General features: G+C 42.5%; 1 protein-coding gene across 15 annotated transcripts in view; it reads left to right on the top strand.

Moving 5' to 3' along the window:
- ABI2 (abl interactor 2) overlaps positions 1–13,870 on the top strand; it is a 103,228-nt gene that overhangs the window by 60,947 nt on the left and 28,411 nt on the right. For 8 of the 15 annotated variants that reach the window (XM_044305065.1, XM_044305073.1, XM_044305066.1 and 5 more), the window contains 2 exons: positions 741–899; positions 12,430–12,534. In XM_044305065.1, the coding sequence (XP_044161000.1) occupies positions 741–899; positions 12,430–12,534 (264 nt within the window). The remainder of the gene's footprint in view (positions 1–740; positions 900–12,429; positions 12,535–13,870) is intronic. The other 7 variants (XM_044305070.1, XM_044305077.1, XM_044305071.1 and 4 more) reach the window with 1 other exon arrangement.

The following is a 13,870-nucleotide window of genomic DNA, read 5'->3' on the forward strand; positions in this document are numbered from 1 at the left end:
TCTGGCATGAATCCGTTTGATAAATTTGTTGCATTTTTACACAATTTAGTCTAATTTTACACTGCCTACTTGTTAGACAGAATTGTAAGTATTCCACAATTTTTAAAGGGGTTTTTCAAAATTTTTAAGAAACTTGGCACAGTGCAGGGGGGTGTTAAAAAAAAAAAAAAAAAAATAGAGAAAGAAAGAAACCATTACAGAGCTTTTAGATATCCTGCCAATCCAGCACTGTTCTCCAGTCCTGTGGCCCCGCTGGTCTTGCAGTGATGTCATTCTCAATCATTCTTGTGACCACTGCAGCCATTCAGAAGCGTGCATGAATGGGATGTGACTCAGGCCAGTAATTGGCAGCAGCAGTCACATAAGTCACTGTGCAATCAGCAGGGCCAGACGATGGTCCTGGAGCAGCAGGTTTTTTCCCCTCTGTTTTATACTGCTTCCTGCTCTGTACCAAGTTTATACAAATCTCAAAACCTCTCCAAGCAAAAAGCTGCTTAGTTCATTCTGTTTCCAGATTTGTAATTTCTGGCAAGATAAACTTTGTCACGTTTTCATTAATCCCACAGAATATTCAGATTTGCTAGAACGTATTGGTTATCCAGAACACTGTGTTTGTTTTCTTGCTTCTTTTGTACTGAACCTGTACCAGAGCTCAAAACGAGAGAAAATAATCTGGTAGTTTTTCTCTCTTTCATCTAGAACATGTGGTTAATTGTATCTTCTTTTGTTCTATCCTCCAGGCCATCCTGCTCAGTTTTACAGTATGAACAGACCAGTGTCTCGGCACACTCCGCCAGCCATAGGAGGCTCTCTTCCATATCGACGTCCTCCATCAATGACCTCACAGCCAAGCCTTCAGAACCAGATTAATGGAGGGCCTTTTTATAGCCAAAATCCGGGTACGAAAGTGTTCCTAATGTGTCGCTGAGAGGTCTAAATCAGTATTGTTGTTATTGGTATAAACATTCCTTAAAGGGGATGTCCAGGCTACATTGATGACCTGTCCTCAGGTTTGGTCATCAATATCAGATCAGCGGGATTTCAACTCTGGGCACCCCGGCTGATCAGCGGTTTGAAGGGGACGCAGCGCTGTGTGCTTTTCAGGGTTTTACCTGCATGCTCTCGCCCATGTAGCGGTGGTGCATTATAATTACAGTTTCTTGACTCATTCACTTTAATTAAATAAAGCTGTAATTACACTGCACCACTGGTACAGGGGGGAGTGGGTGATGGTAATCATTGACGAGGGCATAGCGCTCACCATGGGCCCAGCATGCAGTTGATTGGTGGGGGCGTCATATCCCCGTCAATCTGATCTTGATGAACTATCCTGAGGATAGGTCATGAATCTCTTTGGCCTGTTTATAGGCTGACATTTTAGATGTCACTTTATTTTTGTGGAACTTTTTAATTGTGGAGCTCATTTTGTCCCCTTATATAATGGTCTCTATATTAAGCGGCCTACTATGACCTACTATAGCTTCACCTATGTGTATTAGAAGCAGCTGAGCTTTTGAACTGCATTTCTATGGGTTCCTCTAGTGAGGTTTCATGGCTATACTCTATAAGTAGGAGAGTATTAAAGGGGAATGGCTCTATAAACGTAAATCTGACACAATGCAGCACCCTTATTGCTTGCTTTTCTCTAGGTCCCCCGCACTCAGTACAGGTACTTTCCACAGTTGATATGGTAATTACTGAATGAATGGACAACTTGTCGATCGCCATCACCAAATATTAATAGGGCAGGAGCCTGAGCCACTCCGACACTGTTCAGTCAGTGTCAGAGCGAATATTCCTGCGGGACTGGACTGTTCTCTGCTGTTTTTCAGCATTTTTGGGGCTTATCACATGTCTTTTTACCATTACTCCCTTAGGTTTCTGGTGTGCAGGCTGCAAATGATCAGCACAGAGTGGGTTGATAAGCCAAGTGAGAAGTAGTTGGCCCACAGGAAGATGCAGATCCTGCCAGAAGCTGCCGCCATATGCAGGGCTGGAACTTCTGCCTGACCTTGGCACCTCCGGATCTCCTCCACTGTCCCTGCTGTGGGCTGGCAGCCTGTTGCTCACCTTCTCAATCCCCTCTGTGTAAGCTGCTGTTCATTTGCAGCCTGCAAACCCCCGAGGAAGGCTGCACAGTGCCTGCGCTGCCCAGTTTCACACTCCATTGACACTGAGTGATGGATACAGCGCGTTTTCAATTTATTCATTCATTACCATATCAGGATCGAAGTGTGGGAAAAACATGGGGTCATCGGGGAAAAAAAACTGCTGATTCAGATGAACTGATTTACGTGGCAAGTCCTCAAATTCATATGTGATTTATTGAACAGTTATATGATTTATAAGGTTACCTCACTTTTGTTTAGCCATATAAAATGACATTCAGATTATGATACATAGCATTTCATGGCAAATGTTGTTACCTGTTACCCTGTGGATTAGGCCTTATTCACCAGTCTGTGATTTTGGAGGCTACACGGAGATAAGGTACAATGGAAAGATCTGCACCTGGTCTGTGCTTCTGACCAGCACCTGGCTTTGGCTCACAATCACTGACCAAACACTGACTGTGTGAATAAGGCCTTTAAACATGGGAGACTTCAGTAATGTTGGACCTTTATCAAGAACATACTCCCTTTTCCTGATCATGGCTGTATTTGCCAGCACAAGTAATTTTCATAGACAGTTGGCCCTTAGTAATAATCACAACCTGATGTCTACTGGTTTATTGTCCATTACTAGAAGGTCTGTCGCCATATGGTCAGTTACTGTTCTGCTCCTTCCTCCAGGTTCTCTACTTGAGGATTGTTTAGTGTTCTTAATTGAAGGATAGTTTGGCATGTTTCCACCATTTCAAGCTGTCCGTGGGGGTCAGAGGTTGTAAAGAATACACCAGGAATATCTTTGCATTGCTTGGCAGTTGCCTTTGTTACATTGACAGTAGTTGAATATACAATATCCATGCTTCTGAACTGATATTAATCATAGCCTTAGGTAATAAAGAATCAATAGTGTCTCCATCTTTTCACCTAGATGTAAACAATCATAGTTTGCCCAAATATCATTCTTTTTACAGGACAACTAAGCTAGAATCGATTGGGTTTACAGTTAAAGGATATAGTCACTTTGTGTAGATTTTGTAGTAACAATATATTTCTAATTGGGTTTAATAAAAAAATGTGCTTTGTTTGGCTTCTGCAGATGGCTTCTATATACATTACGCAGCAAGCTGCAGAAGGCTGTTCTGTGAGACGTTGGTTGGTTCAGTCTCCAGCCTACCTCACGGCTTTCCAGAATGATCTTCTGTGCTGATTCAGCTTAGATCATTCAGGAGAGAAAATGGTCTGGAGGCAAAGTCATCAGTCATCCAGTCTGACAGATGTGGCACAGAACAGCATTCTGCAGCTTGCTGTGTATTGTAGATACGTGCATATCAGTCGCAGAAGCCAAACAAAGCAACATTTTTAATTAAACCCAATCAGAAAACTGTTTAGCACAAAATACATGCACTTTAATATTAAAAAGGGAACAGGTCAGCAGGAAATGTACTGTTAAACCAGTCACCATGCCTTGTAGGGCTAGCTCAGCTAAATGTAATGATTCCTTTCACTTAGTGATCAGTTGTTTTATTTTACAGGAAAAGTAGTTTTTACTCCAGAATGAAGCAATGGTCACTAAGTGAAAGCTCTCATTACATTTAGCTGAGCTAGCCCTACAAGGCATAGTTACTGGTTTAACAGTACATTTCCTGCTGACAGGTTCCCTTTAAAGCAGCATTCCGCTGTGGTGTTAGATGAGTTTTCAAGGTAGGACCGCGCAGATTTTTTTTAGCGATATTGGATTCTTTACTCTAGCACAGAACCGTCTGCATATTCGGACACAGAACTAAATCGCCCTCCACACAAATACTCCTCTCTTCCAACACAATCCTGTGGGATATCGAGAGATCGCACCAATAGTGAAGTACTGATAGTTCCCATTGGGTAAAATGGTTTTATTGTTCTCACAAAGCCACTCTTGGGTAAAAGCTCATCACAAATATAAAACGCAGCGCTTCATCAGGGGCAACTGGTCAACCCCTTTTGGGGCTGTCTTAAATTACCAAAAATATCCACCCATATTTTGTGTTCAACCAATCACAAAGGTCTTGGTCCAAACACAAAATTTTTTGGGTAACGATACATAAAATGCACGTGAGAAAACCAATAGAAATGCATAATAAATAAAAGTAAAATTCATCCCGAGTAATAACATATGGAAAACCAATAAAAATACACAGTGAATAAAACAATTCATCCTGAGTAATACAACATGTCATTATAACAATCCGGTGGAATATAGATATATTTATGGATTAAGTGTTACCAGGTTGAATAGTGATGGGATTTAGAAATATTAGGCAATAATAAAATAGTGCCTTTTGATTCCACCGGATTGTTATAATGACATGTTTTATTACTCGGGATGAATTGTTTTATTCACTATGTATTTTTATTGGTTTTCCATATTTTATTTTATTTATTATATATTTCTATTGGTTTTCCTACATGTATTTTATGTATCGTTAACAACTTTTTTTGTGTTTGGACCAAGACCTTTGTGATTGGTTGAACATGAAATATGGGTGGATATTTTTGGTAATTTAAGACAGCCCTGAAAGGGGTGACCAGTTGCCCCTGATAAAGCGTGAAAGCGAAACCCGGGTCGGGCAGGAGTAGGAGACGGTGTTTTGTATTTGTGATGAGCGTTTAACCAAGAGTGGCTTTGTGAGTACAATAAAACCTTTTTACCTGATAGGAACTATCAGTACTTCACTATTGGTGCGATCTCTCGATATCCCACAGGATTGTGTTAGAAGAGAGGAGTATTTGTGTGGGGGGCGATTTTGTTCTGCGAGTCCGAATATGCCGATTGTTCTGTGCTAGAGTGAAGAATCCAACATCGCTAAAAAAGCAGCGAGGTCCTACCTTGAAAACTCATTGACTGTCTGTCTGTGTGAACGTTGCCCACTTCACATTTGGGACCAGCGACGTACCGAAGTGTTTCCTTCATTCATATTGACACTGTGGTGGTAGGGCTGATTCACACAGTCGGGGTCGGTCCATGTGTCCATCTCCCAGAACGACCGTAGCTTCCCTGACCCAAACTAACAGCATTATAGTGTTTTATGAATCAGTCAGTTCATATCTCATTGTGGATCTGCTGTACTGTACTCATGATGTCAGTACAGTACAATAGAGCCACAATCAGATATGAACTGACTGTTTCATAAAACATTGATGCAGTTCGCTCGGGGCACGGGAGATGCGGCTCACACATGAACTGTGTTTTCCAGGCTAACCATGGTCTTGTAGCTCAGCCCTTATCCATGTGGTAGATATTTTATGATTGCTCTGATGCCACATGAAAGCGGCATCCCATGTAAAAGATCAACAAAAACAACAGGATTCCTACCCTTGTTTCTAGTAATTCAGGTATACATAGTTATTGAGTAGGTAATGGAGGGAATCAGTATGGGCATTCTGTAGGAACCTGGTGGGTTTTTAAAAAACATGTAAAAGAAAAAAAAAAAACACCATTTGTTTGTGTTTTTTTCTTTTTTGGCATTTTTGGCAAATGTTTTGGCGCCATTTTTATTTTTCACGGTGTTTAGGAAGTTTAACTAACTAACCTATGGAGGAAAATACCAGAAAAAATGCAATCTTTTTAAGTTTGCTGCGTGTTTTATAAAAAAATAAATAAAATGCAACGGTCCCCAAAAATGCAGCAGAAATGGAAAAAGCAAAAATGTATTCTTATTAAAATTCTTATATTCACTATTGTCTTTACAATAACATCTGGCTGCAGTGCTTTAGCTACAAATACCATGGCATTCTCATGAAAACAGGGTGCATGGTTCAAGCCTAAGGTTGCTGCCACACTCCATTTTGGGGACTTCTATTTTTGGCTTGTAAACAACAGAATGAACATCATGCACTTCTACAAGCTTTTTTTTGTTTTTCTTCTGACTTTTTTTTTTTTTTTCTATACAGAAAATAAGTTTATGGAAAAACATCTAGAAAGGATTCTACACCCATAGCGCGCACCAATTTAAAAAAAATGCCAAGGGAACAAAAATCCTAAATCACAACTATAAAAAGCTGTGTTTTGTAGGGCTTTTTGTAATTTCTTACTGACCAGTGTGCAACATTTGGCAGCACAGGTTTTACTCAATCCCCACTGAATCAGGGCTTCTGAAGACCTCCATGCAAAATGGCTAAAAAATGTAAAACTTGTTGAGAGTTTGTTACAGTTCCACCTCTGACTTGTGCATGTTTAACATGTAATAAAAAGTCCTAATAAATTCTGTCTAGTAGATGTGTAAACAAATGATTAAATTACATGGGTTAATGCCAATGTGAATGGATGTCAGATTAGGCTGGGTTCACATCTGCGGTTTTGTCTCCGGCAGTCTGTTCCCCTGATGGAATAGACCGCCGGCGTTACCACTGCGCACCGCCGGATCCCCATTCACTATAAAAGGATCCAGCGGCTATTTGGCCACTTACAGGCGTATGTGCCAGCTTTCAGCTGGACAAAATATGCTCCATGCAGCCGAGGGCCAGCATGTATGCCAAATACAGTAAATTTCTCCGACAGAACAGACTGACGAAACTAAGGACGAAGATGTGAACCCAGCCTAAGGGTACTTTCACACTTGTGGCAGTGTGATCCGGCGGGCTGATCTGCCGCTGACTGAAAGCATTTGTGAGACTGATCAGAATGCATGGGGATAAAACTGATCAGCTCTTTTCCGGTATAGAGCCCCTGTGACGGAACTATATGCCGGAAAAGAAAAACGCAAGTGTGAAAGTACCCTAACAGGGCTATACATGTTTGGTCAGGCAGCATGATGTGATGGCATGCTGGGTTTTCTGGGTGTGTGTGTTTTTCCTGTCTCGTTACTTTTATAGCATAGCAGTCAGGTGATTTCTGTTGCCCTGTGTCAGAGCAGGGTGTAATAGAGGGGGAGAAGCTGAGCTGTGTGATTTGTAGGTTTAGAGAAGTAGTTCTGAGTGAAAAGCAGAGTAAATTCTGACAGGACTCCTGGGAGAGACAAAGTGTCCTGAATGCCCCACCCCCGCACTGTGATTGGCTGCCTTCTCTATACACAGTCACTGCATGTGGGCGGGATAAGCTGGACTCACACTGTTTATTCTAGGAGTCCTGTCAGGATTTCCTCTGCTTGTATATCACACATCTCAGCTTCTTTCCCTCTATCATATCCTGCTCTCAGATAGGTTCACTTTCCGCTGTAAATTGCTTTAGCAGTGAAGTCATACATGGGTGTCGATCTTTACAGGCAACCATGACTGTCATCTACTGGACCAGTGTCTAAGTTAAAGGGGTTTTCTGAGATTTTTCTCTGGATAGGTCATCAGTATCTAAACGGTGGGGGTCTGACATCTGGGACACCTGCCGATCACCTGATTGAGAAGGCACTGGCACTCGCAGTATCGCTGCTGCCCTCTCACAGCTTGCCATGTGATATCATGTTTATCAGTCACGTGGTCTAGACACAGCTCAGTCCTATTGAAGTGAATGGGGTTGACCGCAATGCCAGGCACAGCCGCTGTTCAATGAGCTGACGGCACTGCATGCGCTGTTGCCTTCTTAAACAGCTGATTGGTTGGGGTCACGGGTGCCGGACACCCACTGATCAGATACTGATGTCCTGTCCAGAGGGTCGGTCCTCAGCTAAAAACCCCTTTTAACTAGTTCAGAAAGTCTCCAGTAGCTGTTCTTCACTAAAGATTGTGAACAATGCTTGACTGAACTGAAAGATGAGACTTGGAATTATCACATCTTGCCGAGGTGTCATGCACTGCTGTCTTATTATTTCGTCCCCGATCCTGGTATTCCGCCTGACAGCTCGCATCATGATCTCTCTTCTTTGACATCTCCCTTTTTTGGCAGATGCCTGTGTGTTATATCTGACAATTTGATATGTGTTTTTGATTTACAGCATAGGTATACTTTGCTTCTTTTTATTATGAAGGTTTGAATTATAGATATGCTAAGTGAAATATTTCTGTAAAACTTACTTGTCATTGGGGATGCTCATGACCTTTCCGTCAGATTTGGCAGTATGTTTTTGGTCTTGCCAATCACAAGGGTATTCGTCTACTCCAAAGTTGATTGTGTAACACGGAGGCAGCATGCTCTCTGTACACCGTTACCCCTTGATTATTTCTCAGTAGGGCATGCTATCCCACCGATGAATGCTATGTTCTCACCTTGCCTGTTCTGCATGTGTACCGGGATGTGTATATATGAATATGTGTGAAGTATATGATATATGCTGACATTCGATTCACCTACCCCCTCTAACTAAATTTGGAAAGCAATATTTAAAGCCTTTCATCTTTGGATAGGCTAGGAAAGGGACAGGCCTACACTGTCACCATTTCTAGATATGGCTTTAGCAACCTTTGAATCCTCTATTAAACCTATTCCTGTATGATATGTTTTTATTTCTGTAGATCTTACTTTGGCTGTGAATTATGATGGTATAATTTATTAGTGAGTTCATATAGCAAAATTTGCCTGCCTGAAAATGTATCTTATCCAGCCAACCAGGACCCTGCTCTGTACGGACAAAATGGCTACCTACAGACCGTTCGCTCTTCCTTTTGGCTTGGCTGACAGCTACTTTGCTTACTTGTTTTCCCCTGGAGCATTGCGTAAAAATAAGTCTCCATACGCCTGTTGGGTCTCTTTAGTAGGAACCAACACCCCCCTAAATTACGGGACAGTTACTTGGAGGATGACTATTGTTGACCTTTCTTGTGATTCTTGCAAAGAAATTCACTAGGTCTGTGATGGCTAACCTCCGGCACTCCAGCTGTGGTAAAACTACAACTCCCAATCTGTACACTTGCTTTGCTGTTCTCAGAACCCTATAGAAATGAATGGAGCATGCTGGGAGTTGTAGTTTCACCACAGCTGGAGTGCCGGAGGTTAGCCATCACTGCACTAGGTCCTAGCTTAGAAGAGACATAAGAGTCATCTGCTAATGTGACGACCTCGTCTAGGTGAGAGTTTTGGAGTGGTGGTGTTTGAGGTCAGGCGTAGTATTGTAATTAAGCAAACTTCTGTCCGTTTTTTCCGACTTTACACAAGAGAACTAAAGATGCCCACCAGACGATAATGCAAGTCTTTCTGCCGAACAGCCCTTGAAGTAAGGCAGTCACTTGCTGCAGTTACCATGTGCTCTTACATAGTCTTCAGCCGTTTCTTTACTGGAAGGTACACTTCAGCTATAATACAGAGTGTTCTTGGTATTATTGAGCACAGTGTTCAGGTTAGGACACTCATTGACAAAAAAAATAGTGTGTGAATATAATGATAATACATGTAAGTGGCTCTAGTACCTTGTTGGGCCACCTCTAGCCTGGATGCAAGATGAGATACGGTTGGGCATGGAGGAATACAGGTTCTGTATGGTCTCCTGTGACACATTCGCCCACAGATGTTGCAGATGGACCTGTAGATCCTACCCAACTGTTAGTGTCCCTCACATCACTACTAGGGCCGAAAAAACTGTTGTATGAGATGGCTCCCCAGATCATAGCATTTGGGGCAGTTTGTTGCTCCACAGTAAAGGCAGATTTGAAGCGTTCACCATGAGGCCTCCATACTCGAAACGGATCGTTGTCAGACCCCAAACAGAAACTGTATTCGTCGCTAAAGATGATGCGGTTCCAGTCTGTAGCAGTCTAGTTTTCTCATTCACAACCTAACTGCAAATGAGGCGACAGTGGCTGGCTGTCAATGGCAGAACCTGTAATGAGCGCTGTGACTCCAAATTTGCTTCTGCTAAGCACCTGTTAAAGGGAACCTGTCACCGGGATTTTGTGTATAGAGCTGAAGACATGGGCTGCTAGATGAGCGCTAGCACATCCGCAATACCCAGTCCCCATAGCTCTGTGTGCTTTTATTGTGATAAAAAAAATTACTATTTCATACATATGCAAATTAACCTGAGATGAGTCCAGCATGAAGGAGCAGCACCACCCCGCATCCTCAGAATCTCCTCCTTGCCCGATGTCGGAAAGCTAGAGCGTCGTAATCTCGCGGTGCATGAGCTAGCGCATGCACAGGGAAGGAACACTATGATGACACATGCGCTAGCTCGTGCATCGCGAGATTATGGTGCTCTAGCTTTATGACGTCGGGGAGCAAGGAGACGGGGTGGTGCTGGGCACCTTCACGCTGGACTCATCTCAGGGACAGGACTCCTCTCAGGTTAATTTTCATATGTATGAAATAGTTTTTTTTTTTTTTTTTTTACACAATAAAAGCACACAGAGCTATGGGGACTGGGTATTGCGGATGTGCTAGCAGCCATCTAGAAACCCATGTCCTCAGCTCTATACACAAAATCCTGGTGACAGGTTCCCTTTAAGTGGTGTGCAATGAAGGTGCCACCTGTGTCCAGATAGTGGACAAGGAAACTTGTGAGCAGATCAAACAATCCTTTCTACTGCTGGTCTTTCTGGGCTGTCCGGATCCTGTCCACTGCTCCCAATGCCTCCTAACAGCCAAGTCAGAACAGCCTAGATGGCGGGTAGTTTGTCAAAATGACCATCCTGCTTCTTTCAGTCCAGTGATGTACGCCCTCTCAAAGTCTGTCAGCTGGGCAAAAAGTCTTCAAGTGTATTGTAGAGGCATGCCAAGTAGTCTCTCACGATGTACACTACCCAAAAGTAGCCACTGAAAGCACTTTTACGCCCTTTTTTAGCGGCAAAAACCTGTCCATATAGGCCATTATTTAGCCAAATGCAACAGAGAGAATGAAGTGAAAACCTCTGCCAGAAATGCATTATATCATACAAGAAAATAGTTTGTCAAGTTGGAAAATCTCCTTGTGTTAACCCAGTCCTTCCTTTTTCACAGAATGTGATCCTTCCCTTTTCACTGACCTCTACCCTTGTTCCTAATTGAAGTCACTCGCATGCATTAGATTAATGACTGTGGATCATCCAATGTTTATAGTGACTACCAGACTTTCTTGGGTCCTCACTAAATCCCCTTGATCACTGTGTTGTCACTGTACCATGTGAATTTTTTCCTTCCGACCACAGTCCTTAGAAATGCTTTGACCTACATAGGACCCTGCATGCTGACCGCACCGCTGTTACTCTGCCTTCGTCACCCCCATCCCTCTCCTCTCTCGCTGTTCTGCTGCCACATCAATTTTAATTTTTCAGTAAGGCAAAAATGATGGGTCTATTAGACAAACAGATTAATCGATGTTTGTTTCTTGATCCTCTGTAACAAAGGCTATACCTTTATATTGGAGTGGCTGATGCATACAAAAATGAACATGATTTAGTATGAACTCTCCCCCCTCATTTTATTATAGTCAGAACGTCAAGGTGTAAGTCTTACACGGGTTTATCATGCTGTTGGGTTCTTTATAATTTATTTAACTTTCCTTTCTTTGTAAAATCTTATCGTATGGTTAATAGCGAAGTTCACACGCTGTATGTCCACACTTACTTACACTTTTAATATCATTATGGCCTCATGCACACGGCCTTTGTTTTGGTCTGAATCCGAGCTGCTGTTTTGGCAGCTCAGATGCCGTCCCATTCACTTCAATGGGTCCGCAAAAGATGCGCACAGCACTCCGTGTGCTGTCCGCATCCATTGCTCCGTTCCAAGGCCCCACAAAAAACAAAAAAAAACCATTTCCTATTCTTATCTGCGCTTTGCGGACAAGAATAGGCAGTTATGTGTAAAGGCTGTCCGTGTCGTTCTGCAAATTGCGGAATGCGCACAGACGCCATCTGTGATTTGCGGACTGCAAAATACACCACGGTCGTGTGCATGCAGCCTATGATCTATACCAGTGTATTACTGTACTGTGCCGGCAGCAGGGAGCGCACGGCGTCATAGCAACCAGTGACGCCGTGCGCTCCTGCTCTCAGGAGGGATCCAGGCCGCGGTTCCACGGCCCGCACACGGCTGTGTGCATGGGGCCTTTGGCTGATGTTCCTATAGACTTTGCTACTAAATGTTTCTACGGGCTTGATTCACTGATGTTCTACATAGAGCCCCAGGTTCAGACAAACATTTAGAAGCAATGCCACCATTACTGGCCAAGTTGCTCTTACGGTCTCGGTAACTTACTGTGTGTTTCCTAAAGACGTCAGACACCTTCTTGCACTTCTTGTCAGTGAATCAATCTCACATTAATATCTAGATCTGTACACTTTTTTTTTTTTTTTAACAATTCCCTTTCTTGTTTTCCTTCATTTTAGGGTATCCATCCACTACATTCTACATTATCTGTCTGGCTTCTAAGTCTTGCTCTACCTTTGTTCACCCCTCTTTAGATCTCCGAACTCTCTAATATTACTCTAACTTTCTGGCTCACAGATAGACCACCTGTTCTTTTCTGTGGAATGCTTGTCAGACTGGTTAACAAAAGGGACATGAAGCAGCCAGCAATTGCAAGAAATGTGAGGGTGAAAAAAGTGCTAGGTCAGTACGATTTATTGACCAGTCCTATTAAATACCAGTGTTTTATAAGTCTTCTGTCACTGATGTCTTTGCTGGTGAAATATTACCCTAAAAATAAACTCTGACCAAATGCTTGTGCAGCTAGTTGCGTATGTGTGACTATATCAGTCTGTGTAGGAGTTCCACCATGCAAGCTGAACCAAGCAAGAAGAGACAGCTGCCTCTGCATGTGGAAATTGCCGATTTACGTTCAAGTGCCTTCAGTACTAATCTAAAACCGGCTGACATCAGCCTTGCGGATTGTTATATCTCCTTTAGTCAAGGTTCAGATGTCTCCCAAAGCCTAGCAGTATGTTGGGGTAGCTAATCTCAAGTAAGAGAAAAAGTTTGGATCTTTTGAAAAGTTAGCATGCTGACATTTTTTTAAAAAGAAAATGGTGAATACTTGTGCTGAATTTGTGCTGTGTTACAAGGAGTTAAAAGTGAATAAATAGACAGGATAGCATAGCTTTATATTGCAATATAAAGATCTATGTTTTGTACGGTCTGCGTAGCATATCCTGCAGAGACCCCAAGTCCCTTCAGTATTAGAAACTTAGGCACTAATGCATTTTAGCTACTCCATTGTAATATTTAGTAGGGTTTGCAGATATATGCTATTAAAGGGATTGTCTCATGAACTCAATGCCTTTTTGAAATAGAAACCGGTACAGCGATCATCTGATCATCATGTGTCCGGCTTAAGCAACCAACATTACTTGATGGCCATCGAAATAAACACCCGTCTATGTAATGCATAGATGTGCTGGGTCCTCCTGCTTTTTGTTCTGGCTCATAGAGACAGCTCGTCTTAAGAGTCATCAGACCCTACTACATCCACTAACCTACTACCAACCAATCTGTGTTCTCTTAATACCTTTATATGATGCCGAATAAGAGATCAGCACAGTTTTATTTATCTATGAAACAGAAGTAAAATTCAAACTGGATAATACAACCAAGTACAAAAGTTTGCCTACATGTTTCTGATATGCAGCGTGCCCTCCTCAAGAGGTAAAATATAGAATCGTGCCCATCACGCTATTGTCTACACTTGTGGTGTTACCCAAGTCCTTTTCTTCATATTACTACTTAGTTCCCATGCTATAGTGCCACCGGGTGCAGCATATCGAGTGATTGTGTCTTTGTGTAAGGGTCCTTATAGGTTCCACAACACCATCCATACCGTAGTGGTAACTGCATGGTAGTGCCCGTTTAACTAGTTTGTGTATGGAAGCTGGATAATCTGATTAAAGAAAATCAGACCACCACCTCTGCCTGGTTACCTGATCTCTGATGAAACAACTTATGCTTATTT

The sequence above is a fragment of the Bufo gargarizans genome, chromosome 8, assembly GCF_014858855.1.
Source record: "Bufo gargarizans isolate SCDJY-AF-19 chromosome 8, ASM1485885v1, whole genome shotgun sequence".
Lineage (NCBI taxonomy): Eukaryota > Metazoa > Chordata > Amphibia > Anura > Bufonidae > Bufo > Bufo gargarizans.